This window comes from Hordeum vulgare, chromosome 2H (assembly GCF_904849725.1).
Source record: "Hordeum vulgare subsp. vulgare chromosome 2H, MorexV3_pseudomolecules_assembly, whole genome shotgun sequence".
Taxonomy (NCBI): Eukaryota; Viridiplantae; Streptophyta; class Magnoliopsida; order Poales; family Poaceae; genus Hordeum; species Hordeum vulgare.
The window spans coordinates 3406261-3433818 of record NC_058519.1 but is presented as its reverse complement, the minus strand read 5'-3'; the positions used below and the strand labels follow the sequence as shown (position 1 = coordinate 3433818).

Sequence of the window (27558 nt, the reverse complement as noted above, 5' to 3'; positions counted from 1 at the left end):
TATCTCCTTTGTGAACTCTTTCCTGGAAGAGTTGGGGCAATCAACGCCGTCGTCGCGTGCGATACCAAATGTTAGGGCATCTTCGCCCGGACCTCAACGGCGGATCGCCCCACCGACTGGAATGATGAAGGTTAATGTCGATGGAGCAGTTTCGGCGAACAGGTAGGGTGGAGCAGCAGTTGCTATATGAAGAGACGGGGCTCGTAATTATCTTGGCTCTTCAGCTATTGTTTTGCAAGGAACGAACGATCCAACTATCCTGGAAACTCTTGCTTGTCGAGAGGGACTGGCTTTGGCAGAGGACCTGGGCATTCAACATCTTGTGCTAGCATCGGACTGCTTGATAGTTGTCAAGGATATCAACGAGGGGACTGGAGGCCCTCATGCAGCTATTGTCTTTGAAATACAAGCTCGTAGGAATAGTTTTTCTTACTCTTTTCTTCACGAATGTAGAAACTATAATTTCAAGGCTCATAATCTCGCCAAATATGCTTGTAATTTGGGTGTAGGGAGACATGCATGGTTTGAAAATCCGCATGATCCTTCTCTTGTAATACTACCTATGAACTTGCTTCAGCATCAATAAAGAGTGACGAGTCTTTCTCAAAAAAAAAATAAATACCAGGTGCGCTTCCCTTCCACGTTCCACCCCGCGACGTGCCGGCCCTACGCACAGGCAGGCACGGATTTCCTCCTGCTCCGGTTCCGGGATCCATTTCCATTCGGCCCCGCAACAAAAATAATACATATCTGTACAGTGCGAGTAGTAATCAATCTGCTAATTACCCGGTTTCGAACACACTACAGTAGTAGGATTATATTAGTATTAGTAGAGGCCTTAACTAACAAAATTCCTTTCCTGATTCTCTTGTCGCTCACAGCTCGCTCAGGTCGACTCTGATTCGCTGGTGGAAAAGCGCAGCCAGCAAATTGGTTGCTCCCCTTCCCCTTCCCCGAATCCATACATCCATCCGCCGCAACGCAGCAGGGGTCGGAGTCCTTCCCCTCCCGCCGCGAATCCCATCCATCCATCCGCCGCAACGCAACGCAGCAGGGGTCGCAGCCGCCGCAAGCCTCGAATCTCCCGACCCCACTCACCGGGGCGGGGGCTACAAATGGCCGCCGCCGAGCCGACCGGAGCCGGCAAGGGCCTGGAGGAGATAAGACAGGGAGGAGGGGACGGGGCCGCGCCGACGGCGGACGCCCACAACGGGGACCGCCCCACCGACCACCACCACGCCCCCGGCCCGTCCACGTCTTCCGCCTCAGGTAAAGGCCTCCCGTCTCCTCTCCTCTCCTAGGGTCTAGGGCGGGCGCGGCCCCTTCTCCAGCCGCGATCTCCCGTCGCCTCGGACCCAAGACCACGGGGGGACGAAATAAGACACGGATAGACAGAGAAATTGGATTACCGAATTTTCCGAGGGGAACAACACCCGGCCCTCCTCAACCAGGGGAGGCTGGGTTGCTAATTTAGGCCAGGCCACATGGGGGACGCTCTGCATTGCCCTTGCTATTTTCCATACGACCATTTCCGCCGGAATTTTTTCATTCTTACATCTGGTGTTATTACTGCGGAAACGCGAAAAAGAGATTCTGAAACGTACTCGTCGCGATTCTGGTTCCCTGAACGAGCATTTTGGCTACACTCGCTCGGGGTAATTGTAGTTGGCGCCTCATTGCGGTGTATGGGAGCGTGACACAATTCAACACCCTAGGCTGAGTTAGGACTTTATGACACAATATATGGCTTGTGTATTTTGCCGGTCTGCACCATTTGTCGTTTCTCCTTCGCCTCTATGTATTCTTGCTCCATCTCCTTGCTAATTTAGGACAGGCCACATGCGGGATGTTCTGCATTGTCCTCTACATTTTCCATCCAAGAATTTCCGCCTGGATTTTTTTCCACCAACCATTCTTACATCTAGAGTTACTTACCGTGGGAACCTGCTGAAAAAAAAAACATCAACACGACACTGAATCTGAAACGTACTCGTCGCAGTTTTGGTTCCCCTGCCAAACGGCGTTGCACTATTCTGGATCCGCTCACTCACGGTAACCGTCGTTGGCTCGTCACGGTGTAGGGGAGCGTGACACAGTTCAACACCCTAAGCCGAATTGGGCTTTATGACGCTATATATGACTTGTGGATTGTGCCGGCCTGAACCATTTGTCGTTTCTCCTTTGCCCCCGTCTATTCTTGTCCCATCTCTTTGCTACACACTTTTTTACATTGCAAGTTTCTGCATGTAGTAGTGCTGGCTATTCTAAGGAAATTGCTTGTTCGCATTGTCAGAGGACGCTAGTTGGTACATTTATTTATTTTTGTATACTTTTACCCAAACCGAATGTTTCTGAACTTTTTCTGTGGTTGTGCTCAGTTTATCCCATGACTGTAAAAAAAAAGTGTATCACGCCGACACACAGTAAGAGGATGTGATAAGAAAATTGTTCAGTTGTTTTCTGCTCGTACAATTTATGCCCAGTTTCTTCTATTTATCTTGTGATAATGTGACTTGGAAAGTATAATTGTCATCATTTCCTTTTAATTCAACAGTCAATTCATCCTTCCTTGCAGATAACGGAAACCTCCATAGGTCAAGCACTATGCCGGGGGTGATCAAGGATACCGAGATAACTGCTGAAACTACGGGTCCATCAAATCTGGAAAGGTCAAAAACTGAGAGGCGCAAACAAAATAACCCAGCTGATGATCCTGCTAAACAGTTATTGGATGATAAGATTTCCATAAGGAAAAAGGTGTGTATACCTGGCCCTCTTATCTTCCTTAGTATGATGAAATGTAGCTTCTTCTTGACGCGGTCCGTGTGCTGGTTATGGAAATGTAGGAGGTATTGAATTGTGATTATGTTAGCTTCTGTATGAAGATTGTCATTAATATGTTTGGGAGATAGTTTTTATATGTAATTGCATCTCTATAGAAGTTGGGGCTGATGAAATTGCAAGTGCTTTAGTGGGTTGGAACAACATAGCATATAAAAATTTGTAAGTTTTGACATACTGCAGTGCATTGCATGGAAGCTTGAAACATGGCCAGATTTACTACTTTGTGTCTGGTGCTGGATTTTTCTCTCTTCTAATCTTCTGCAAATTTAACTTCATACAGCTCAAAATGTTAAATCGAATCGCTACAGTGAAGGATGATGGAACTGTGGTTGTTAATGTACCAAGTACACTAGAAGCGACTCCAATTGACGTTGGAGCAGTGGATGGCTATGAGGATGTTGTTGTTGAAGAGTCATTAGATGGATCAGATATACCATACAAGCCTCCGATACAGATTGTTATACTTATTGTGGGTACAAGGGGAGATGTTCAGCCATTTGTTGCTATAGGAAAACGGTTACAGGTTAGCCTAAACTAACATTGTTATTAATCGCACATTTTTGTTTGCTAACTCCTATTGGTTTCATGGGCTTCTCTTCTAGCTTAATGTCACTGTATTTGTGTTTTTTAGTATGACAAGGATCAATTATGACTTTTATTGTAGGATTATGGACACCGCGTAAGATTAGCCACTCATGCCAATTACAAAGAGTTCATACTCACAGCTGGGCTGGAGTTTTTTCCACTTGGTGGAGATCCAAAAGTACTTGCTGAATGTATGTTTTTCAGTGATTTAATTGTTTCTTCTTAACTTCTATATTATATGAAGATTAATATCTTTGGTATGTTAACACTCTGAGCAGACATGGTGAAGAATAAAGGATTTCTACCTTCAGGTCCATCAGAAATTCCTATTCAAAGAAAACAAATGAAAGAAATTATATTTTCCTTATATCCTGCATGCAAGGATCCTGATCCTGACACCGGTATTCCTTTCAAAGTGGACGCAATTATTGCCAACCCACCAGCATATGGTCAGTATACCTTGTTACCTGAAATTAATTTCTTATGACTGAAACACAAAGCTCATTTATTTGTAATGAACAACCTTAGTAGGAAACAGTAGGATGAGTATCCTCTTATGTTGGTAGCTCGAAATCTTTGGTTATGGTGATTACAAGGTGCAGAATACCATCTACATGGTTCTTATATATGAGATTGGGTTTGAATTCTGCCACAGGATAATAAGATTCTCTAACATTGTTTTAATCTTATCAATTAACCTCGCTCATGCACAATTTATTCTACAACATTCAGTTTGGTTACTTTTCTGATTTGAGATTAGTTTCATTCAAGACCAGTTCTTTTGCAGATAGATCAATTTACTATTTATGCTTTAGCATGTTGGTGGTGTGCGTTCTCTTGCCATTAATAAACAGCTTTGCTTAGCATGTAGACTCATAGAGTTCTCTTTTCATCTCATCTTGTCTCATCTCGCTTGTGCCAGGGCACATGCTTGGTTAATCCATGTTGTCTTCTGTTTTCAGAATTCAAGAATTAAGAATGGTAAAAAAACAAAGAACAAAGAGGAACAGTCCTAATTCGAATGAACTGCAGTTCATGGCTTCATGCATAAAATTGATATATACGACAAAAATCAGACAAATTCTCTTTTTGTCGAGATTACTATATCTTCTGACAAATAAATACTCACCCAGTTCATCCTTAAAAATAAAAAAATTCACCCAGTTTCTCTGTATGTGGAAATCTTCAAAAGGACATTTTGCACCTTGACACGACTACTGTAAACCTACTAGCATGGTGAAATCATCCTAAAAACCAGATCCATGTTATAATTTGACCTGCTTAAGTCGAGGGCGTTAAATGCTGGTTAATGTAGAGAGTGTTATACAGAGCTATCCACAAAGTAGGTGGTGGTGGTATGGACCTTTTCCTCCTTCCAAATAGGGTGTGGCAATTGTTAGGAGATGAAATGATACTAAAGCTTTGTTGTTTTAGCTATTTGATTTGACTGGTGGTTCAACCACAATGTAGTGGCTCTCCTTCCAACTTGTAGTTTTTAAATGTGACGATTTTGGTCCATGCCGAATGGTATGGTTTTCCTCCCGCGTCCATATGATGAGGTGGTGTTGTGTCGCTTATGTGTTCATGTGTGCCTTCCTATCACTTTATTTCATTTTTGCATATTTTCCCCTTTTATGACCTACTTCCTCCGTTCCTAAATATAAGTCTTTTTAGAGGTTTCACTAGGGAACTACATACGGATTTATATAGACATACTTTAGAGTGTAGATTCACTCATTTTGCTCCCTATGTTGTCCCCTAGTGGAATCTCTAGAAAGACTTATATTTAGGAATGGAGGGAGTAGATAAGCATGTTAATTTACTTGTTACCATATTTTATAATTACAACTGCGTGATCCTGCTGACCTCAATGTTTATTCAGGACATACACATGTGGCAGAGGCACTAAAAGTACCCATTCATATATTCTTTACCATGCCATGGACGTGAGTTACTGTTGTTCTGCCTCAGCTTTGAAGACAAATTGCTGATGAATACTGTCATTTTGAGATCTAACATATGCTGCTTGTTCAGGCCAACTAGTGAATTTCCTCATCCTCTTTCTCGCGTGAAAACATCAGCTGGATATCGAGTGAGTTCATGTTGTATCTACTTATTTGTTCAGGGTATCGAGTGACTATTGTGAACTCTTTCTAAATCATTGCAAATTTCATGAAGAGGAACAAAAAATAGTTACATATGGAAATTATTTAAGGAAAAAAAAAACTTTGCCATCTGATCTGTCTATGAATGAGTTAAAATTTGGTCCATTAGAGTAGTACACCACTAGGATGTTTTCTTTTTTTGCTGTAGTGAATCCCAGTTGAGTAGTTCACCCACATATGCCTGAAGCTTGGTTATATATGAAATATTGAATTCTATAGTTGATCACCTGGTTTCATGCTATAAAAATTAGGAAAACCTACAGTATTAATACTTCTGAAGCATTGAGGCAAGGCTGGTTTTTAATTCGTCATTTTTCAATGAAGTGAAAGCAATATTGTAAAACATAGACTGATCCCTATACTTCTTTCATCCATAAAATTTGTTCTGTTTATAGGTAACAGCTTGTTGCGGATGTATGTTCTCTTGCTATTTACATCTTCAGTTTTCAACTTCTCATAAATGACGAGGAGTTTGTTCCTTGTAATTGCATTCAAATAGATTCTTTTCAACAATTTAATTTTTCTATTCTTGGCGCTGCCTTCAGGACCTGTAAGCATTGAGTATGTTTTGAGAGCAACTATTTTATCTCGGGGTGTGCAATGAAAACTTGGTATATTGATTATATGACCAACTAAAATATATCTATGCTTGACTAGTTGATGGGCCCCAGTAATGGTTGAAGCCATACCCAATCGAAAAAGGATATTATCCAAGCACATTTCAACTAATTGTAGTAAAACCTGGCCTGTTGACATTTTTTTTGCATCATTTACTTGTTATCTGTAGCCCAACCTAACTGTCCGCAAGCATCTTTTTGAACATCCACTTGAACTGGATCCCCTAGTTGTTATTTCTTGAAATAGAATTATTTCCTCATCTGATCTGATACCTTCTAATGTTTGTCTGCATTTGCAGCTTTCTTACCAAATTGTCGACTCTATGATTTGGCTTGGGATACGTGATATGATAAACGAATTCAGGAAAAAGAAGTTGAAGCTGCGTCCAGTAACATACCTAAGTGGTGCACAGGGTTCTGGAAGTGACATTCCTCATGGATACATCTGGAGTCCTCATCTTGTCCCAAAACCGAAAGGTGCTTGATTCATATTAATTTGAGCTGAAACTAGTTCATGCTTAACCTTGTTATTCTTAATTGTGTCGATTCCCATTTGCCAAAGTTAAAAGATATTAATGTGGTCGAATGGTCTTGTTTCTATCCCATTTTACAAAACACAGTGTAGGCAAAGTCAAGACAGTACCAGATCCATTTGGTCTTATCTTGCGTTTCTCCATTCTTTACTTTATTCGTATGATTCCATCCTTTTGCTAGTATTTATAATTATTGAATCTGGTAAGTTGCTAATGGTTATGACACCAGTGATGTTGCATACTCGAGTTTTGCAGCACTCCTTCAAAATTGTCAATATATTATGGTAAGCTTAAAATTGTGGGTGCAACTAGTTGAGCAGTTGCATCTCAATTGCCTCTTTACTGCAAGCTAGCAGATTGAAATTTCAGGAAATGCTGTTATTTAAAATTTGACATTAGAAGTGCTTGGTACTTGCCAAATCTGTGCACGTCTTACCGCTGCTAATTATTTAAGGACCTTCTATAATTCGTGTTGAGATTATAACTGCAGTTGTGAATTGTGGAGTAGTTTATTGAGTAATCTTTAGCATTTGAATTTTCAGATGGCTTTTATCCTCAACTCAGTATTTTGTTGTTGTGAATGGGTTGTAGCTCAATGTTGAAGTTGTCATCTATTTGAATGCAGACTGGGGCCCCAAGATCGATGTTGTTGGATTTTGCTTTCTTGATCTTGCTTCTGATTACGTACCTCCAGAAGAACTTGTGAAATGGCTTGAAGCTGGTGACAAGCCAATTTATGTTGGTTTTGGTAGCCTTGTAAGATCAGTTTGACCTTTCTTATATTTGCTGCATGTCGCTTTTATGTTCCATTTTTCCAATTCTGATATGGTGCATTATTTGACCTACTGTGTTTAACTTATTGTACTGCCTGGCAAGATAGGGTTAGTTACTTAGTTGCAAAGTGAATCTTTCTTAATTACCCTGATGTCATTGGCAGTGAATGCACTTTGTGGATTAATGGAACTTTCCATGTTTTACAGCAGAAAGCGGCTTTGTACATGTTTTTCCCCACTACTTATGGTAGTAATAAGAAACTGGTTTGCCACTTGGAATCTTTGCAGCATCTCATAGCAGAAGTTTTTTGTGTGCTTTAGGTAGAGGGTAGTTTAGCTCTATAGTTTATTAGCTCTACTAGTTAGTTAGGGGAATTGTTACAATTCAAATAGGGGGTTTGCAATGCTAGGTGTCAATTGTTACATTACATCTGAAAAAGAGTCTCAACTAACTATGAAATTTAATAAAAAAATAAATGCTAGGTGCTTCTGAAAAGCCACCATAATACCTTACCTAATTCTTTACAATTTTTTCCTGATACACTAGCCAGTTCAAGATCCAGCAAAGATGACTGAAACCATTGTCAAAGCACTCGAAATGACTGGACAGAGAGGTATCATCAACAAAGGTTGGGGTGGCCTTGGAACATGTAAGTTCATCTTGTGATTTGTGGGAATGTTGCACTATTTGGTTGTGGGCATATATTTTGAGTCTATCCTGACTCCTGAGTCTTGAACCTTTGGGCTTTTGCAGTGGCAGAACCAAAAGATTCCATATATGTACTTGACAACTGCCCTCATGACTGGCTTTTCCTGCAGTGTAAGGCAGTGGTAAGTCTTTGCTACTTGTTACTCTGGGTGGCTTGGTGTATTTATCTTCTATTCATATAGTATTTTTAGTGACCATCAATCAATTCCAAATGTTTCCTATTTTTGTGTAAAACTAATTAACGAACAATTTCCATGGGGCATACTTAAGAAAATCTGGTGAAAGAATTCCACTGTGGCCACGGTGCTAATAGTGTCTGCTTATTCTGTTGAGATGAGGACTCACACTTTTTTGTACCTCACAGGTACACCATGGTGGTGCTGGAACGACGGCTGCTGGCCTGAAAGCAGCGGTACTCTCTCTCTCTCTCAGTTGCATTACGTTACGAGCTATTCATCACGATGTCACATGACTTCCACAGTTCCACACTACTAAAGCAGTAACAATTAATATGGATCAAAGGGAGTATAATTTTTTAAGCCAATTATTGTTAGGTAGAGTTAGAACCAGCTGAAAATATTCCTGATCAGTGCATTCCTACAGTTGCCAATGAGTCAACTTTTATTAGCAGCATTTTCTCTGTAATTTTTTTGAGGGAAACAGCAGGACTCTGCTGCGTATTTTTATTGATTTTAAATAAATGGTACAGGCAAGTGTTTTACAAAAGCATAAGAAGAAAATAAAGACTATACAGCACTCTTATAACTAGCTAAGCAACTGGCAACAAGCACCTGGTCATAATGTTTGCTATTTTGGACCAGTTCTTAGGTTTAGTTTAGTTCTAACCCACTGTTTTGGTGATTTTAGTGTCCTACAACTATTGTACCTTTCTTTGGCGACCAACCTTTCTGGGGAGAGCGGGTGCATGCTAGAGGGGTAGGGCCTTCGCCTATACCTGTTGATCAATTCAGTTTGCAGAAGTTGGTTGATGCTATAAACTTCATGTTAGATCCAGAGGTAACTCTACAAATCTTTTGCACTTGGGCATATGTTACTTTTCCTTTTGTTTCATATCGCAAAATAGATGACAAGAATATGGACACAAATGTGCATAGGTAGGCTGCAGGTAATATTACAGATTTGGTTATGAATTATGATATACTTGCATACAAAATTACTAGATTGTCACCTTGATACTTACGGAGTAGAAATTTAGAACCTTACATCCACACCATTTAAGACCTAGACCGTTTTTACATGAAGACTTCATCCGAATATACTTTGTCTTAGTGGTTCCTCTCTGAATGACCATTTACTTGAGTTTTTGAAAGATTCTGTCATCGTCGGCGAGTTACCGGTGCATTGGTAGTTTGGTACCCAGCGGGGTTCCAAAAACCAGGAACCGACTGGTTACTGCCCAAGAAATAGGAACCTGTCTGGTTCCATTCCCTTGAATTGGATCTTTAGAATGTTCAAATTCAGATCCTAAGTTCTCAAATTGGACCAGCTTTGGGACTTACATATACACAAACCAGTGCTGAACTAGGTTTGTATGATCTCCTGTTAGTAAAATTACAGCATAAATAACTTCCCATGTGATTTCAGGTGAAAGAAAAAGCCGTGGAGCTTGCAAAGGCCATGGAATCTGAAGACGGCGTAACGGGCGCAGTTAGGGCATTCCTCAAACATTTGCCTTGTAAAACAGATGAAAATTCACCCCCGCCGACGCATGGCTTTCTAGAGTTCCTTGGCCCAGTAAGTAAATGTTTGGGGTGCTCTTAGGTGCTGGTCAGATGCAGGTATACCATTCCTCCCTGCTGAAAGAAGAGTGTAAAAAAAGGCTCTTGGGTGACCGCTATGCCATTGTGTGCGATAAGAATGTGGAAGCCAAATGTTAGAAGTTGATGTACATGCGGCCAGGAATGCGTGATTTATCATTTTGCTTTCTTTTTGTATGTGTGTTGTGTAAAGAGTACTTGTCTGGTGATTTCATACATCATTTTGGTGTGGTTGCAACCTTGGCGTGCGGCAACCGATGATCTCTCATGTATGACCAGGCAACTTGTGTATATGGAAAACTTGAAAGAGGGCAGATTAGTTCAGTTACTCCTTTTGCAGTTTACGATGTGGTTTGATTTGAAACTGCTAGACATGTCATGGTTATAATTATGTTTCATGTTTTTCCTAGTTCTACAGGTCTTCATTCTAAGATAAGGCACAGACTTGTGACCTTATGCACAGGGAAAAGTAATTCTGTCACCCCGGTACATTTTACCAGAAAGAAAATATCAAGAAGTTCCCAGTAGAAATCCATAATTATATGGCAAAGGGATCTTCATTAATGTATGAAAAAATTATCAGAAAATCTTGTCGAGACATTGAGAATGTATGTAGCCAAATTATTACAGGGAGTCAAACATATTGGCTTACTGAAAAGGAAAAGAAGATAGCAACATATTGTCATGCCATCGCCGGAGCAGCGAGCTTCATCTTCATCGACCGCCTTTGCCTTAGTTATGTAAGGTTATTGCTTCAGTTGTCCATAGAAAAAAAATGCCTCTTTTACTTCAGTTACTTCTATGTAGATATCATGCATCGCTGGGCGATCCTTCGGTGATTCCGCAGAACATAACAAGCCAAGTTTAAGGAGCCGGAGAGCACATATATCCTTCAACGCAAATGTGTTGTATTCTTGCAAGTCTGGGATATGATCGACACGCTGATCTCCTGTCTCCGAAGTAAGACCGGGGTGAAGAATGTCTTGGGTTCGTGAAAGTGATGCATCTACGTACTTGGGGAGCGTCAAACCATCACTGAACTCTTCATTAGTAGGTCGTTTCCGTGTTAGCATTTCTAAAAGAATAATGCCATAGCTGTAGACATCTCCCTCGGTTGAGATTTCACTGCCCATGCCATACTCTGCAATAATGTTTTGAAACAAAAAATTCTTCAGCGGAGAACAAAAGTGAAACATGCTAGTATTAATAAAAAACAAACTAGCAACTAATATAGTTAGTCATACCACATTTCCTTAACATTATTTCAGAATGGGCTTGTAAAATATACTCACCATGAGGTATGTACCCAATAGACCCCCTTGGTCCAACTATGCTTGTTGTGTCACTCTGTCCTCCCGATGAACATGCATGAATTAGCCTTGCTAGGCCAAAGTCACAGACACGTGCAATATCATCGTTGTCGAAAAGTATGTTGCTTGGTTTCAGATCGCAGTGAACAACCGGTGGGATGCACTGGTTATGGAGGTATTCAAGAGCACAAGAAATGTCAACTGATTTGCATATCACTGCGCCTAAACTTAAATCACCACACCGGCGGTTATGAAGTCGTTCTTCAAGGCTACCTTTGGCCATATACTCAAAGACTAGAGCCCTGAACTCATTTCCCACTGGGTCATAAGTGGAGCATGCAGTTATAACCTTCACGAGGTTCCGGTGTCGGATGTGTTGCAATGCTTTGCACTCAGCAATAAAGCTATGCAATGCGCCATGCTGATAGAGTTTGAAGACTTTAACAGCAACCATATCATCTTCCGCGTCGAACCAACCTTTGTAGACAGTCCCAAATTGTCCGGAGCCGACTACATTGGCCAGAGAAAGACTATCTGTTGCTTTGATTACGTCACCATATGTTATCCTTTTTAACTCCATGTATGAATGTCCAATTCTTTCACTGGATTCGTATCTCCTTCTCAACCAAAATTTGAACACCCCCAAGATCAAAGCAAGTGCAATGAGAGCTGATAGAGCTATGAGCATCGGAATGATGAACTTGTGTTTTTTTGTGGATGCCGAAGCAAAGCATCTAGGAAACTCTCCTAGTGCACCATTTGAACAAAGGTGTGGATTTCCTTGGACAAAAATACCACTTCTGTTAGCAAACACTCCACCTATCGGAATCGGTCCTTCCAAGTTGTTGAAGGACATATTCAGATATTGCAACGAGGTGAAGGAGTCGAGGAACTCCGGAATTGTACCAGATAGGTTGTTATGGGAGAAATCTAATATCTGGATGCCTTTCAAGTTTTCTAGCGATTGTGGGATGTTTCCTTGGAGGAGGTTCCCTTCTACACGAAGCGCTTCCAACCGGACACATGCCCCGAGTGTGGACGGTATTCTACCTGTGAGATTGTTGTGAGAGATGTTCAAGGACCCAAGGTTTATCAAGTTACCCATCTCTACCGGTATGGACATTGCGAGTTGGTTGTGTGATAAATCAAGTAGCCAACTCAATGAATTCAACCTGGCCAACATGTGCCCGCTTATGATTCCACCAAGGGTATTACTGGAAAGGTTTAATGCTAACAAGTTATGGCAGCCGCCTAAACTTTCAGGTATGCTTCCACTCAACTGATTTTCTTGCAAGTAAAGCTCTTCTAGTTGATTTAGGCTGCCAATGGAAGGAGGTATTTCCCCGAAAAAATTGTTTTTTGAGAGGCTAAGCACAATCAGATTGCTTAGCTGGCCAAGGGTAGAAGGTATATGTCCCATGAAAAGATTTGTATCAAGACAGAGCATGGACAGTTTTGATAGGTTTCCAATCCCCATTGGAATAGTGCCAGAGATGTTGTTTGAATTTAGAGATAGAGCGGTCAAGCTCTTGGGCAGATTCACTATGGAATTTGCTGGTAAATCGCCACGCAAGTTGTTTGTGTCCACGTTCAATTTTTGCAGTTGTGTACAATTTGCCAAGGAGGAGAAGAATGTCCAGTCTCCAGCCTCTAGCTGGTTTGAGTACAACATCACATACTTCAAGTTAGGCATGGAGCCGAAGGAAGGAATCACCCCAGTCAGATAGTTGTTGCTTAGATGGATAAACGTCATGCATGAGGCATTTTGTAGTGAGGCAGGGATGTCTCCCTCAAAATGATTGTCAGACATCATCAACATTTCGATGTTAGGAAGTGTGTTACCCATGTCAGAAGGCAGTGTTCCTCCAAGATTATTGTTGGCCAGCCCAAGAAAGAACAACGCAGACAAATTGTAAATTGAGCGTGGCACTGTACCCGATAGGTTATTATAGGAGAGATCAAGGATCTCTAGGCCTGAAAGTTTACCAAAATCTGGAATGAATCCTTGCAGCTGGTTTTGGCCTAGCAAGAGTGTTGTAAGGGATGAGGAACTATTTGCCAACGATTGCGGGATTTCTCCGACGAGAAGATTGCTGGAGAGACTCACGTATTCTAGAGCCGTTGACCTCCCAAGGAGCGGCAGAATCTCACCGGAAAGTCTATTGTTGCGTAAGTCTAGAGAAGAAAGGTTGTGAATCGTCCCAATGCTGAACGGGATGGTGCCACTTAGGGTGTTGAAGCTGAGGTTGAGGTACTGGAGTCTAGAGAGCCGGCCAAGTTCCGGTGGGATATGACCGGAGAGGGTGTTGTTCGGCAAGTGGATTCTTACCAAAGAAGTGAGGTTGGAGATGCAAGATGGGATCTCACCGGAGAGGCCTTCTGCCTCCATATCCAAGGCCACCACAAGAGGCGCTGGCCTTGGTTCCTTGTGCATGAGACACCGTGCCAAGTGCAGAAATCTGGCGAGGTAGTGTTATTCCATGTGGCCAAAGCTCGGGTGCGACCGTTGAGGCTGGACTTGAGACAGAGCAGAGCATCTCTGTTGGTCTGGATGCTATCTGCTAGTGTTGCAGCAGATGACAAGAGGTTGAAAGCTGATGAGAGGAGGAGGATGGCTAACAGAGGACATGCCATGTTGTTGGTATGTAACATGGTGGGCATGCATGAATTTCCAACGGTGTTGCCTTTGATAGTCTTAGATACAGGTATGTGTTGCTTTTATAGGCTTGAGCTGCATGCAGAGCTCAAGTTGGCACTACTTCTTAGTGAGTGATTCTTTAATGGGACATAATCTGCAAGACGACCAGCGACTCTAATCTTTCTCGAAGCAGTTTAATTCTCGCCAAGTGCAGTGGGCTTGCCTCCACTTTATCTGTAAAAAAATGTTTTTGATCAATAATGCATTGGTCATGGCCAAAATGTGTACAACGAGCACTACTATCTCTGGACCTTCTGCGTACCGGAGCTGAAGTGGCTCAGCATGTGCATTTTAAAACCGAACCGAAAAATCATACCAAATATAAACGAAACCAAACCAATTTTACGGTTTTTTTTGGTTTCATATGGTATGAACTTTTCATACCGTTTTGAATTTTGGTTTTATTGGTATATAACAAAAAAACGAACGGTTAACCAAATAAACCAAAATATCTTGGGGCAAACAACCATACAAGTAGTTATTTTTGGTAAAGAAGCTAGATTTCCTGTTAAGCACATATACATTTTTCTTGTAACGTAGTCACATTTCTCTTCAAAAGAATTCTAAGGACGTCCAAAACCATCGATTGAATCCATGCATGCATATACACTTGCATATACTTCCTCTGTTCCTAAATATTGTAGTTGGGCTGAACTAGACTAGTTCACCCCAACTATAATTATGTAGAAACAGAGGGAATAGTTATGTACTCTTTGTATACATAGATATGTGTATTGAGTCAAAAATTTGTAAACTATTATGTTTCATTTTCAAATTCGCTAAACTTCGGTTTTTATGGTATATATTGAAATCATACCGAAATAATATTCTATATACCAAAACCGAACCGTATCTAAATTCCATACTATATTTACCGAAGTATTAATACCATAGAAACGGAAAAACCATATAAACCGAACGATGTAAAATGAATAAACCGAACGCACAGTGACAAGAGTGACACATCATGGACTAGCTACTTCTTGGGTAGTGAGTGATTCCTTAACGTATGCAAGACGACCTAGCAACCCTTTAACCTGTCACAAAGCAGTAAATTGCGAGCCAAGTGCAGCGGGCTTGCCTCCACTTCGAGTAAAAGAAGGATTTCGATCGATGGATCGATCGATCATGCATTGGCCGGTAATGGTCCAAGTCTTCAACAAAATCTTTACCGCTGGACGCTCTGCGTACCTCCTAGCGAGTCTTCAACAAAATGGTCAGTCATGGGAATTGAATCTGCAAGACGACCGGCGACTCTCTAACTCCCTCGAAGCAGTAAAATTCACGCCAAGTGTAGCGGTTTGTCTCCACTTTCTTTAAAAGATGGTTTCTATCCGATAATGCATTTGTCACGGCCAAAAGTCTTCACTGACACATAGGCCTCCATTATCGCAAAGAATGAAGTGACGTGCACTGCCACTTGAGAAACCAATTAATAGCAAGCTCTTTTTTAAAAATCTGGTCCTTGGGCCTATCGGAAGTACGTCTTGATCTTGGGGCACTCGACCAAGATCTTGCAGTACGTAAAACCTCCGAAAACTGGTACGTGATCTGACCTTATAGTCTTGCGAATCATATGTTTTATAGATCCATTATAATTTCTAATCAGTTAAGTCACTAGATAAATATTTTCTTTATTGAGAAGAAAATATAAACCGTGCTTGGGGTTTAAAATAATCATTGAAACAATTGAGTTTTTTTCCCTGAGACGTTAGTAAAGAAATTAACCTCAAAAGTTATATGAAAATTTCCATACTTATACTCTACCAATGTGTTCTAGGTTCAAATTTTTTATTTGTATTGAGGATAACAAAATAAAATAAATATTTGGTTGATATGTCAAAATAAAACCGAAATTCATGTATCGAAAGAAATAATAAAACAAATGAAAGTTAACAATATAAGTTCTTCTTTTTTGTGTCTCGTTCTTGCAGGAGATCCTTGTAATAACAACAGTCATTGTTCTCCATGTCTTTTCCACACCCGTACCGATTGTGGATGTCGTATCTGGTCGGACGATTAAGAATGCGTATGTGTTGTTCCTCGGTCATTGCTGCCTTCAAAGCATACAAAAGAAGTATGTGTACCGCGTTGCCAAGACTGGCGTTAACAGTTTTACGATTGAATTTCGGTTATGTACGTGTTTTCTTAGATAAGCGGAGGCTTATTACGTGTTTTTATGTTTATATATGATGTATCCACCAATTTTTACTAGTTGCGAATCAATCTGCTGTCGGATGGTTATGGTTAGGTGGACAATGGAATCCCTAGCTCATGATTCAAGTCGTGGTGCTTGCATTTATTTCAGCATTTTCGACGATGCGTGTTCGGTGAGAAGAGTGGTTTATGAGGTACCTCCACTCTTTTTGACACTTTATTGTAGGAATATAAAATTGAATGACACCTTTGTCATCAGTAAACGTATGTGGCATATTTGCAATGAGTTGCAAATATGTGATTCTAAACTTCTAGTTCAGATTCTTTGAATACGTGGATATAAGAACCGAATGCCAATAACATTTCTAATTTATTTCTTGGCATTCTTTGTGGTACTTATCTCCCTCTAATGCCGGAAATGTCCTTATTGCTGATGCAATCAGCATACGGGCCATGAATAATTTTTATTGACGGGTAAATTGTTATTCGTCACATAGATCCATAATTTTCTGTGAGAGCCCATTGATGTATGCTGGAGTGGTGATATCGGTATGTAACCAGATTATCGCAGATAGGAAATACTTTGTTGGTTTCCACGTAATTACTCCAAGGGAAAAGTCGTATGCTATGCAGTTAGTATGATTTATATCATACTTACGGTGTGTAAGACCGTATGTTACCAGCAAGAGGCTGGTAAATCTACAATTCTTTAAGATTGGTCATGTAAGTAATTTCACTATCTTTGATAAGATATTGAATTAAACCATTATAGGTATATATATAAAGTATTATATATAATCAGACATTGCTTGTGAAATGAGTTCAACGAAGTTGTCCATTCGAATGAATTTATCCCTTTTTAGGATAATTTTCTCTTACTTTGAGAAGTTGAGCAATTAGTTTAGTTATATCATTCATGGTTTTGTGACAAGAGACATACTTGAAATCATTTTATAAATGTTTCTATGAGAACCATGAAGTACCTATATAATACAAATAATGGTTGAGTAATCCACATATCTTCTGAATGTCTTCAAGAAAGAATAAGTGGCACAATTTATTTTTTTAAGGGGAGAGAGCCTTAAAACTTATTTCCCCTATGGCACATGCGGTGCACATAAAATCTGTTGACTTGGGAAATATTATAACTTCAAAAGTTATAACCAATAGAATTGCCAATAATTTTTCTAATCAATCCCAAACCAGGATTGTAAGGCTTAAAGCCAAATATTTTGTAAGATTTAGAAAATTATTTTGTATGCAACAAAATTGAGTATGAATTGATTCATACATTCAAATTTTTCTCAAATATAATGTGCAAAAAATAAGATATTGGACATTTTACTACATGTAGTAGTACAAATATAGGCAAACAATATTTTGGGAATAATCAAGATACTACATGAGGTCTCCCATATTATTGAAAAATAAATTATGCAAACATATCATAGACGCAAAAGAATTGATCATTCTTTTATTACACTATATTTTTGGTTCTCCTTCTAATGAAGATTTAAGAACATCATTTGCAATAGTTTCTGATTGTATGTTTGTAAATTTTCAAATATCCCAATGAACTTTGAAGGTAGTCGTCTTGTTAGTGACAAAATGTAGATCTTGCAGTAGTGGTGAATAATCTGCAAATGGTGCAGTAGATGCCACCAGTACCTTATGAACCACAAATAAAATTTTGGTTAGTCATACTAAGTATGACATATTATCATTCTTGTTTGAATGTATGTCAATATTTGCAAGAAATATAATTTCTATTGCAAAATTATAGTTGTTGTCTCCAAATCACATGTCATAGGGAATATTTGCAGTAAAGACATGATATGATGTCTTAAATTCCAAAGGAATGGGATCTTGAATGTAAGAAAATATTCTGTTGCAATAGTATTACTTAGACAATGCATATGAATGAAATTTATGAAATGCATGGAGATATCGAGTAACCGTCGTCGCTGCCGATGAGTCGAGGCTGCTATGCGCACTAGCCATTGGCTGGAGTAAACTGCGTCGCGCCACATGCGTGAAGGCGAAGTCTCGTTTGTACTGGGTGACAGTCGCGCTGTGGCTTATGAGCCCGTCGTTACGTGTCGACCGTTTCTTGCTGGTGTTGGATACAAACATCGTTGTGCTGCACGCCTGAGGAAAACGGTGATGTGTGCCGCAAACAGAAGCAGTGTTGTATGTAGAAGGCTGTTGGAGGGCGCCACTGCGTCGTGCGCCAAAAACGGCGCTTCGATCGTAAGAGTTGCGTTCTTATGGTTGAAGCGGTTGCCGCTAATCGGATTGCACATCGCCATTTTTTTTATTCGAAATGCTTACTGATTCAGGGAAAAATACAATCGATCAATGAATGAGTGATGCTAATCTTGAATAGACAGTCAAGTTGGCTTTCTCCCGATGGATTTCTGGATGCATGGATCGATGCATGCTCGCGTTTTCCATGGATGTTGTGCTAGAGCAGGCCAATGGCCAGGAGCAGGCTGCGTGCCGACCGTGAGTCGGGACTCGGGACATGGCAAAGGGCCATGCCAGGTTATCTTGTTTGCCTCGGTTATCGTGAGGGCGAGTGCGCCGCGCTGACGGCTGCATCGCCACGGTAGTTGAAGGCTGCATCCCCACGGTAGTTGCTGTCGAGGACGTTGCCATGTGACGGAGACTGACGCTGTGGGCTGCTGTTGCGCTGTTTCAAGTCCTGGTGCTTGCATTTATTATTTTGGATGATGGATGTTCGGTGAAAGTTGGCGTTTTCGTCGACTTTGATGTGCCTACAGTGACTTTGTAAAATCTCAGTCTCTTAAAAGTTTTCATAGGGATAGGATATGTGTTCATAAGAATGGATGTATGTACGTATATATGAGCGCTTGCATCTGCATTGCGTTCATAAGAATGGATGTATGTATGTATGTATATATGAGGGTTTGCAAGTCTGGCGTCGCTGCCTCCGTTGCAATAGATAATTCGCCTATGACCTACTCTGTTTTAGCCTATCTCTCTAATGTAGATCAAAGTGTATGATAACGTGTTAGAGTAAAACCAGATTGATTGAAAGTGAATGGATAATTAGTCCTGTTTCTATTGATTCTCAAGTATATGTACATCTAAAAGAGGTGGGAAGAAGAGGTGTTTGTTCGGAGGCATTCCTCCAGATGTCTGTTGACAATAAAGAGACAAGAGATATGACCCATTATGTAGTTAGCCCGTCTACGTTGTATCTGGTGATTGTACAAGAACAATAGAAACCTCGTGAGTTTGCGCATGTTCACAATGTTTTGCAGATTTATCGTTTTTGTGAAGGGAATAGTTGGCAACGGTAGTTGAAGACTGTGTGTATCAATTATTTAGCTGAGTGCAATGCCCACAATTGAGAAGAAAATATAAAACGTTCTAATCAATTAATTTATCTGACCTTATAGTCTTGTGAGTCATATGTTCTATAGATCCATTATAATTTCTAATCAGTTAAGTCACTAGATAAATATTTTCTTTATTGAGAAGAAAATATAAAACGTGCTTAGGGGTTTAAAATAATCATTGAAATAATTGAGTTTGTTTCCCCTGAGACGTTAGTAAAGAAATTAACCTCAAAAGTTATATGAAAATTTCCATACTTATACTCTACCAATGTGTTCTAGGTTCAAACTTTTTATTTGTATTGAGGATAACAAAATAAAATAAATATTTGGTTGATATGTCAAAATAAAACCGAAATTCATGTATCGAAAGAAATAATAAAACAAATGAAAGTTAACAATATAAGTTCTTCTTTTTTGTGTCTCGTTCTTGTAGGAGATCCTTGTAATAACAACAGTCATTGTTCTCCATGTCTTTTCCACACCCATACCGATTGTGGATGTCGTGTCGGGTCGGACGATTAAGAATGCGTATGTGTCCGTTCCTCGGACATTGCTGCCTTCAAAGCATACAAAAGAAGTCTGTGTACGGCGTTGCCAAGACTGGCGTTGACAGTTTTACGACTGAATTTCGGTTATGTACGTGTTTTCTTAGATAAGCGGAGGCTTATTACGTGTTTTGATGTTTATATATGATGTATCCACCAATTTTTACTAGTTGCGAATCAATTTGCTGTCGGATGGTTATGGTTAGGTGGACAATGGAATTCCTAGCTCATCAGGATTCAAGTCCTCATGCTTGCTTTTATTTCAGCATTTTCGACGATGCGTGTTCGGTGAGAAGAGTGGTTTATCAGGTACCTCCACTCTTTTTGACACTTTATCACAGGAATATAAAATTAAGTGACACTTTTGTCATCAGTAAACGTATGTGGCAGATTTGCAATGAGTTTCAAATATGTGATTCTAAACTTCTAGTTCATATTCTTTGAGTACGTGGATATAAGGACTGAATGTCAAAAACATTTCTAATTTATTTCTCGGCATTCTTTGTGGTACTAATCTCCCCCTAATGCCGGAAATGTCCTTATTGCTGATGCAATCAACATACGGGCCATGAATAATTTTGATTGACGGATTAATTGTTATTCCTCACATAGATCCATATTTTTTTTGAGAGCCCATTGATGTATGCTGGAGTGGTGATATCGGTATGTAACCGAATTATCGCAGATAGGAAATACTTTATTGGTTTCCACGTAATTATTACAAGGGGAAAGTCATATGCTATGCAGTTGGTATGATTTATATCATACTTACGGTGTGTAAGACCGTTTGTTCCCAGCAAGAGGTGGTAAATTTAAAATTCTTTAAGATAGCTCATGTAACTAATTTTACTATCTTTGATAAAATATTGAATTAAACCATTATGGGTACTCCATACCTTTCATAAATCAGGAACATCATGCCAAATAGGTTCAAACTATTCTGGTAACTAAGGTGTTCTTTATGTAGCAACTAGTACACTGTAGTGACAACTAGAATAATTTTTCTATGGAAGCTAGATTGGAAGCAGAGACCAATTACCTGGTAACTAGTAATGTTACACAATGATGCTTTTTCGAACAGCATGACAATCAAACCAGAAATTATTGGGGGAGATGGGGTGTAAAGTACCAGCAGCAAAAAACTGAGACTCCATTTATGCAAAAGTATGCAAAAGGTTCCCTGAAATGGAAAACATAACAGCTAACATGTTTTTTTTCTTTTGTGTTTGACAGATGGAAAACAATATCAGCCACTCTGAAGAAAAAGCTACGGAGAGTCATGGCAAAGTAGGTGAACAAGATTTCTGTACCGATTTAGCAAGCAAAAACTTTCAGGAGCTTTCGTTGGCATTTTGACATCCATTTAGTCAACAAATACCATGAAAACCTTTAATTTTCTGTGACAATTTGATGCACATGCAGTCCACAACGACCATGTATTTTTTGAGCACATGTTTGTAAGGGAGATGTGCTACATCATACCTGTGTAAAATACTTTTGATCAGATTTTCTTTTTTGATTTGAGCTTGATCAGGCCATGAATAGTTGGGAGCAAAGGTCTTTTCTGCTATTCCTGTTGGTGATCTTGTGTATTTTTGGTTTGTGCTCGTTGTGATGCCCTGTGTAGGACTTTGGTGTCTGTGTTTGATGTGAATGGGATGATAGCGACAGGGAAAAGTGGGGGTACCGGTTGGGGCGGGTTGGTCCAGCGGGCAGCTTTTTTTGGCGCCTAGGAATGAGGTGTCAGCCATGCGTGATATAAAAAGAGTGATTGGCGTCGCCGCACCGCAAGTCCTATATGCGGCGCCGCTATACAGTGACGTCCATCAAAGATACTACTACAAGTTTTCCATTTTTTCGTTTTGGCATATTATTGAATGTTCCTCATATTCTTCGGATAAATCATACGATTTGCACATCATAAATCATTCTTGCGGGTAACGGTGGACAACGTCCCCCATGTGTTTGCTACAGGGTATATAGTTGTAGGTGTGAATAATGGCATGTCAGAATGCATAGGAGTGTGTACTCAAGAAAAAAGAAGGATACATATGGGTGACACTGAAAAAAAAAAGAATACATATGGGTGTTCATTGTGTTTGGCGTGTTGAAGTTAGTGATGGAATAGTTTTAAATCACATTTAGTTTGTCTTGTGTTCCAAGTTTTCTCCTTGCATTGTACTCCCTATGTATTCCATACGAGATCAAGATCAAAATAACGGAAATATTCTTGGCGTCGGCACTCTAACGTTACTAGATCCTTGGTCATCCACTACTTTAGCAGTGTGCCGTCACTGCTAGATTAATCTCCTCTCCCTGGGGGCTCGACTGTAAGCACCGATCACGCACACACAAACAAGAACACAAGTACAGAGGTGATTTTGTAATTTTTATGTTTTCCTCACTCTTCTTATTCTGTTACAGGGAGAAAGAGACCATAAACAGCCCGTGAAAAAGGCCCGTGTCGAACTTGGTCAATCGTGGCATCCCTCGATCCAGCTCTTACGGGTGTACACTAGTTCTTGAAAAGAAAACATCCTAACAAGCTTATGCAGGAAGGGACAAATCCCGACCTATTCACCTATCAGATATCTATACGTATGTTTACCTAATAATAAAGAGGCTATCGCTTCCGTCGGAAAACTCACCGAGGTGATTTTACAAAAAAACCCTTACTGTTTATGACATTAAACTCGTAATATATATTAAATGTTTTTTAAAATACTCATATCTTTTAAACCGTAACTCTAAATTTAACATATTATATATGAAATTTGATTAGAAAAATATGTAGAATTTAAATATGATATTATTTTATCTGTTAAACGTTTAATAAAAATACTATCTAGGGTGCAATCTTAATAAATAAGTCATTATTCGTCTTTCTTTCATACCGGTACTCATCCGGATTGGGGATGAACACGTCAACAAAATCAGGATTAGAGATGAAACTGAAGGTCACTTGACTGATTCTTTGTATGTATTAAACCTACATGCAAGCCGTGTTAAAATAGAAGACCTGTGAAATTTTCAACTGCATTTTTGTAGGATAAGATTATCTTTATTTGTGTCGTAACTACAAATTCTCAGATTATAGACCATTTTTTATAAATTAAGAGCGTGTGGTATTTTTTTCTCCCGTTGCAACGCATGGGCCCTTTTGCTAGTAATAATAAAGAGGCTATTGCTTCCGTCGAAAAACCCACCGCGGCATTTTTATAAAAAAAAACTGTATTTTTTGTTATTCAGCCCGCGCTCCATCATTTATCTGCAACACAAAAGGAAAAAACGATTCGCTGCAAAAATTATACCCGTACGCATCGCCTCCTCCCGTCGACCTTGGGCCACCCTGGCCTTTGCCCAGGCCGCCGCCACACCACTCGCCGCCACGGTCGACCTCAACCGCCACCGCTGCCGATCTCAACCCACCCGCCTCCGCGGCCGTACCTCTCCGCGCTCACTGCCCCCGTTGCGGCGCTCGAGCGCATCGCGTCGACCCTGGTCCACCCTGGCGTGTGCCCAGGCCGCTACCACACCACTCGCCGACACGGCCGACCTCAACCACCACCGTTGTCGATCTCAACGCACCCGCCTCCGCGGCCGTACCTCTGCTCGCTTGCTGTCCCCGTCTCGGTGCTCGAGCATAGCTTCTGGATCAAATCAACGCGACAGCTACAGTGACTGGGGATGATGCGTCTGCTCGATGCAGAACGGCGGCGGCGCGGCGGAGCGAAGTACTTGCAGGTGGAGGCGGGCCTCCATGGCTCACACGGAGAACTCCGAGGTTATGGCGCGGCAACGACGACTCCTTATGGCTAGATAGAGGCGCCTAACCCTTGCTCCCCTCATCGTATCCCCTCCTCCGGAAGGAACTCATCATCTGGTGAGATCCCCTCCCCATGCCTCCAACCGTGTGCCAAGCACCGGCAAGAAATTTTGTTTTGTGGGGATTTGTTTGGTGATGAATGAATGTATTGAATGTAAGATTGTATTGTTGCAGAGACAGAGAATGGAATACCACCTTCAGTTTGTCATCTGATCTCACATTCTCTACCCCATGAGTGAAATAAGATAATAGTCCATTGATTAATTCATGTAGCCTCTTTGTTTTGCTTTGCTTGTCCCGCTCAATTTCTCATCATGGTGAAATTAACAATGGACGGGTTGATTTCTCAACAAAATATGATAGAACTGACTACATTAGTTAGTTAGCTTATTATTTTATTAAATCAAAATGATTATAAAAAGATTAAAAGCGTGTGGTATTTTTTTCCCGTTGCAACGCACGGGACCTTTTGCTAGTCTATACCTAATAATAAAGCGGCTATTGCTTTTTTCGGAAAACCCATCACGACATTTTTATAAAAAAAACCTGTAATTTTTTTTATTCAACCCGCACTCCATCATTCATCTACAACGCAAAAGGAAAAAATGATTCGCTGCAAAAATTATACCCGTACGCATCGCCTCCTCCCGTCGACCCTGGGCCACACTGGCCTGTGCCCAGGCCGCCGCCACACCACTCGTCGCCGCGGCCGACCTCAACCTCCACCGCTGCCGATCTCGACCCACCCGCCTCCGCGGCTGTACATCTCCCCGCTCACTGCCCCCATTGCGGCGCTCGAGCGCATTGCGTCGACCCTGGTCCACCCTAGCCTGTGCCCAGACCGCTGCCACACCACTTGCCGCCGCGGCCGACCTCAACCAGCACTGTTGTCGATCTCAACCCACCCGCCTCCGCGGTCGTACCTCTGCCCGCTTGCCGCCCCTGTTTCGGTGCTCGAGCGCAGCTTCTGGATCAAATCAACGCGACAGCTACAGTGACTTGGGATGATGCGTCTGCTCGATGCAGAACGGCGGCGGCGCGCGGATAAGGCGCGGCGGAGCGAGGTACTTGCAGGTGGAGGCGGGCCTCCATGGCTCACACGGGGAACTCCAAGGTTATGGCGCGGCAACGGCGACTCCTTATGGCCAGATAGAGGCGCCTAACCCTTGCTCCCCTCATCGTATCCCCTCCTCCGGCAAGAACTCATCATCAGGTGAGATTCCCTCCCCATGCCTCCAACCGTGTGCCAAGCACCAGCAAGAAATCTTGTTTTGTGGGAATTTGTTTGCTCACGAATGAATGTATTGAATGTAAGATTGCATTGTTGTAGAGAGAGGATGGAACACCACCTTCAGTTTGTCATCTGATCCCACATTCTCTACCCCATGAGTGAAATAAGATAACAGTCCATTGATCAATTCACGTAGCCTCTTTGTTTTGCTTTGCTTGTCCCGCTCAATTTCTCATCATGGTGGAATTAAATGGACGGGTAGATTTCTCAACAAAATAGGATAGGACAGACTACATTAGTTAGTTACCTTATTATTTTAATAAATCAAAATGTTTATAAAAAGATTAAAAGCGTGTGGTATTTTTTTCTCCCGTTGCAACGCACGGGCCCTTTTGCTAGTATTAGCAAAGGGCGAGGAGGGGGGGGGCGTCCCCAGCCCTCCCCCACCCCTTTCCCTCCCCCGCTGCCGCCGGGCAAAGCCCGTCCGGCGTCGGTGGCGGCTTGGCCTACCTTCCCTTCCTCTCGGCGGGTGCTGGCGCGGGACAGCCACTTCGGGCGGAGACGCGGACGGCCGCGGGTCAGGTGAGGCGTGTCTGCGCAGGGACACGGGGGTGCGCTCGATCCAGATCTGGATCTGAGGCTCCTCCGACGGGCTGCCTGCAGGCGGCGCGGGCCGAGTCAGCGTGGGCCTGCCGTCGTCGGTGGCCTCGGCTGCTGGTGGGGGTTGGCGCGGGTTCGGGCCGGCGGGGTGGTTCTGTCGCGGATCTAGCATGACGGCGCGGGTCCGACAAGGTGGTTCTGCTCGGGGTCCTCCGCACGGTGTTGCTCGGCTTGGCGGCGGCCACCGGTGGCGTGCGTGGTTGCGGCGTTGCTCTTTGGCGACAGGGCAGAGTGGTGGCACGGGGTGGCTGGCGACGCGTCCCCGGTCAAGATCTGGGCCCTGCGGGCCCCATATGGGTTCTAGCGGGCCGGCCCTCGGTGCGGCTGCGATGTCCTCTGCGTGGTGAGGAGGAAGGGCAGCTTGGACGGGTGGTGGTGACGCCGATGGCGTGCCTGTTGCAGCGCGGTGGCAGGAGCTTCACGGGCTTTGAGGTCCCGACCGGGCCTATGGGCCCACGGGCCTGGTTTGCTTCTCCTACTGTGTCCGGTCGGCGACCGCCGTTGGCGGTGGAGGTTGAGCCCTCCCGCATGCCGACGGTGATGCTACCCCTTGTCCCGACCCATTCTTCGTCGTTGTGGAGGCCTCACCTTGTAGTGCCGTGGTGAGACGGCGTGGAGGCCTCAAGGCCGTGTTGGCGCAGGGTGGAGGTTGGCTTGATGGCAGGCTTCGGAGTGGCCGAGGTGCAGGTTGGGATTGGGGGAAACCCTTGTCGGCTTGGCTGACACCGTCGCGGTGGCGCCTGTGGGTGCCGCCGATATCCTTCCTGGAGGGCGGCGGGGCTACCTTTCCTTGTGCCTCTTTGCGTACCGGGGGAAACCCTTGACAACAGCGTCGTCATCGTCGCGGTCCTTCGTGGAGGTGTTCATTGGTACCGGCGCTTCGGAGTCTTGGAGCTTGATGGGAGATCCCTGGTGGGCGCAGCGGTCGCGAGGCTTCTTCGTTTTTGTCGATCTGCCGGTGTCGGCATTTGTTTCTTTTGTTTTTTTTTGTTTTTTTGGGCGTGACTGTGCTGCTTCCATCCCAGCACCTATCGTTGGCTGTATCGGTTGATCGCTTTATAATACAAAAGCGGGAGGAAACCTTTTTCAGGAACAAGCTTATGCACCCAGTTGAAACAAACCAACCGTTATTTCTGCTATAAGTCTAAAACAGTTATCGTGGAAGCAAAACAGCGATCCCTATCATGGTAGAGAAACGGGGCACACGAGGTTTAAGTCATCATTCACCCACTAAACCTTGTGAGCCTCGTTGATCTCCACTACCCAGTATTTGCACGTTGCTCTTTAAGCTTGACCCGTCCTAGTGCTTTGGTAAGCACCTCAACAAGTTGCTCCTCTCACCGAGCGGATTCGATCTGGATCTTCCGTGAATGAAATGATATCGAATTTCAATGTGTTTGTTTCGGTCATGGAAGGCAAAGTTCTTACTCAAAGAGATAGCTGATTTGTTGTCGACGTTGAGCACCGCTGCCCTTTGATATTCATCGTTGATCTCCCCGAGCAGCCATGCAAGCCAAGTACCTTGATACGCCGCCATGGTGCCTGGCGTATACTCAGAATATCCATGAAGAGAGAGACACCACTCTTTGTTTCTGTGGTTGCCAACTGATCAGGTTGCTACCAAGGAAGAACATGACCCGAGTAGTGCTCATGCAGTTGTCCACGTCGTCTCCCAGATCACTGTTGCTGTAGCCGATCGGAGGCGTGCCATGGTCACCGCGGGTGTACCGCAATCCCAATGCTGGGTTCTCGCAATGTAGCG

At 42.4% G+C, this 27558-nt stretch overlaps 1 protein-coding gene and 1 pseudogene across 1 annotated transcript; one reads left to right on the top strand and one right to left on the bottom strand.

Moving 5' to 3' along the window:
* Positions 1-849: 849 nt before the first annotated feature.
* On the top strand, positions 850-10332 carry LOC123431496 (sterol 3-beta-glucosyltransferase UGT80A2). The gene is made up of 14 exons (XM_045115313.1): positions 850-1269; positions 2576-2757; positions 3125-3367; positions 3509-3620; positions 3708-3878; positions 5312-5375; positions 5464-5521; positions 6511-6688; positions 7370-7500; positions 8065-8167; positions 8272-8348; positions 8591-8638; positions 9094-9243; positions 9832-10332. Exons 1-14 carry the CDS (start codon positions 1116-1118, stop codon positions 10006-10008), a joined length of 1848 nt encoding a protein of 615 aa, XP_044971248.1. The 5' UTR covers positions 850-1115; the 3' UTR covers positions 10009-10332.
* Positions 10333-10740: 408 nt separating this feature from the next.
* LOC123431495 lies at positions 10741-13948 on the bottom strand (annotated as a pseudogene).
* Positions 13949-27558: the final 13610 nt, after the last annotated feature.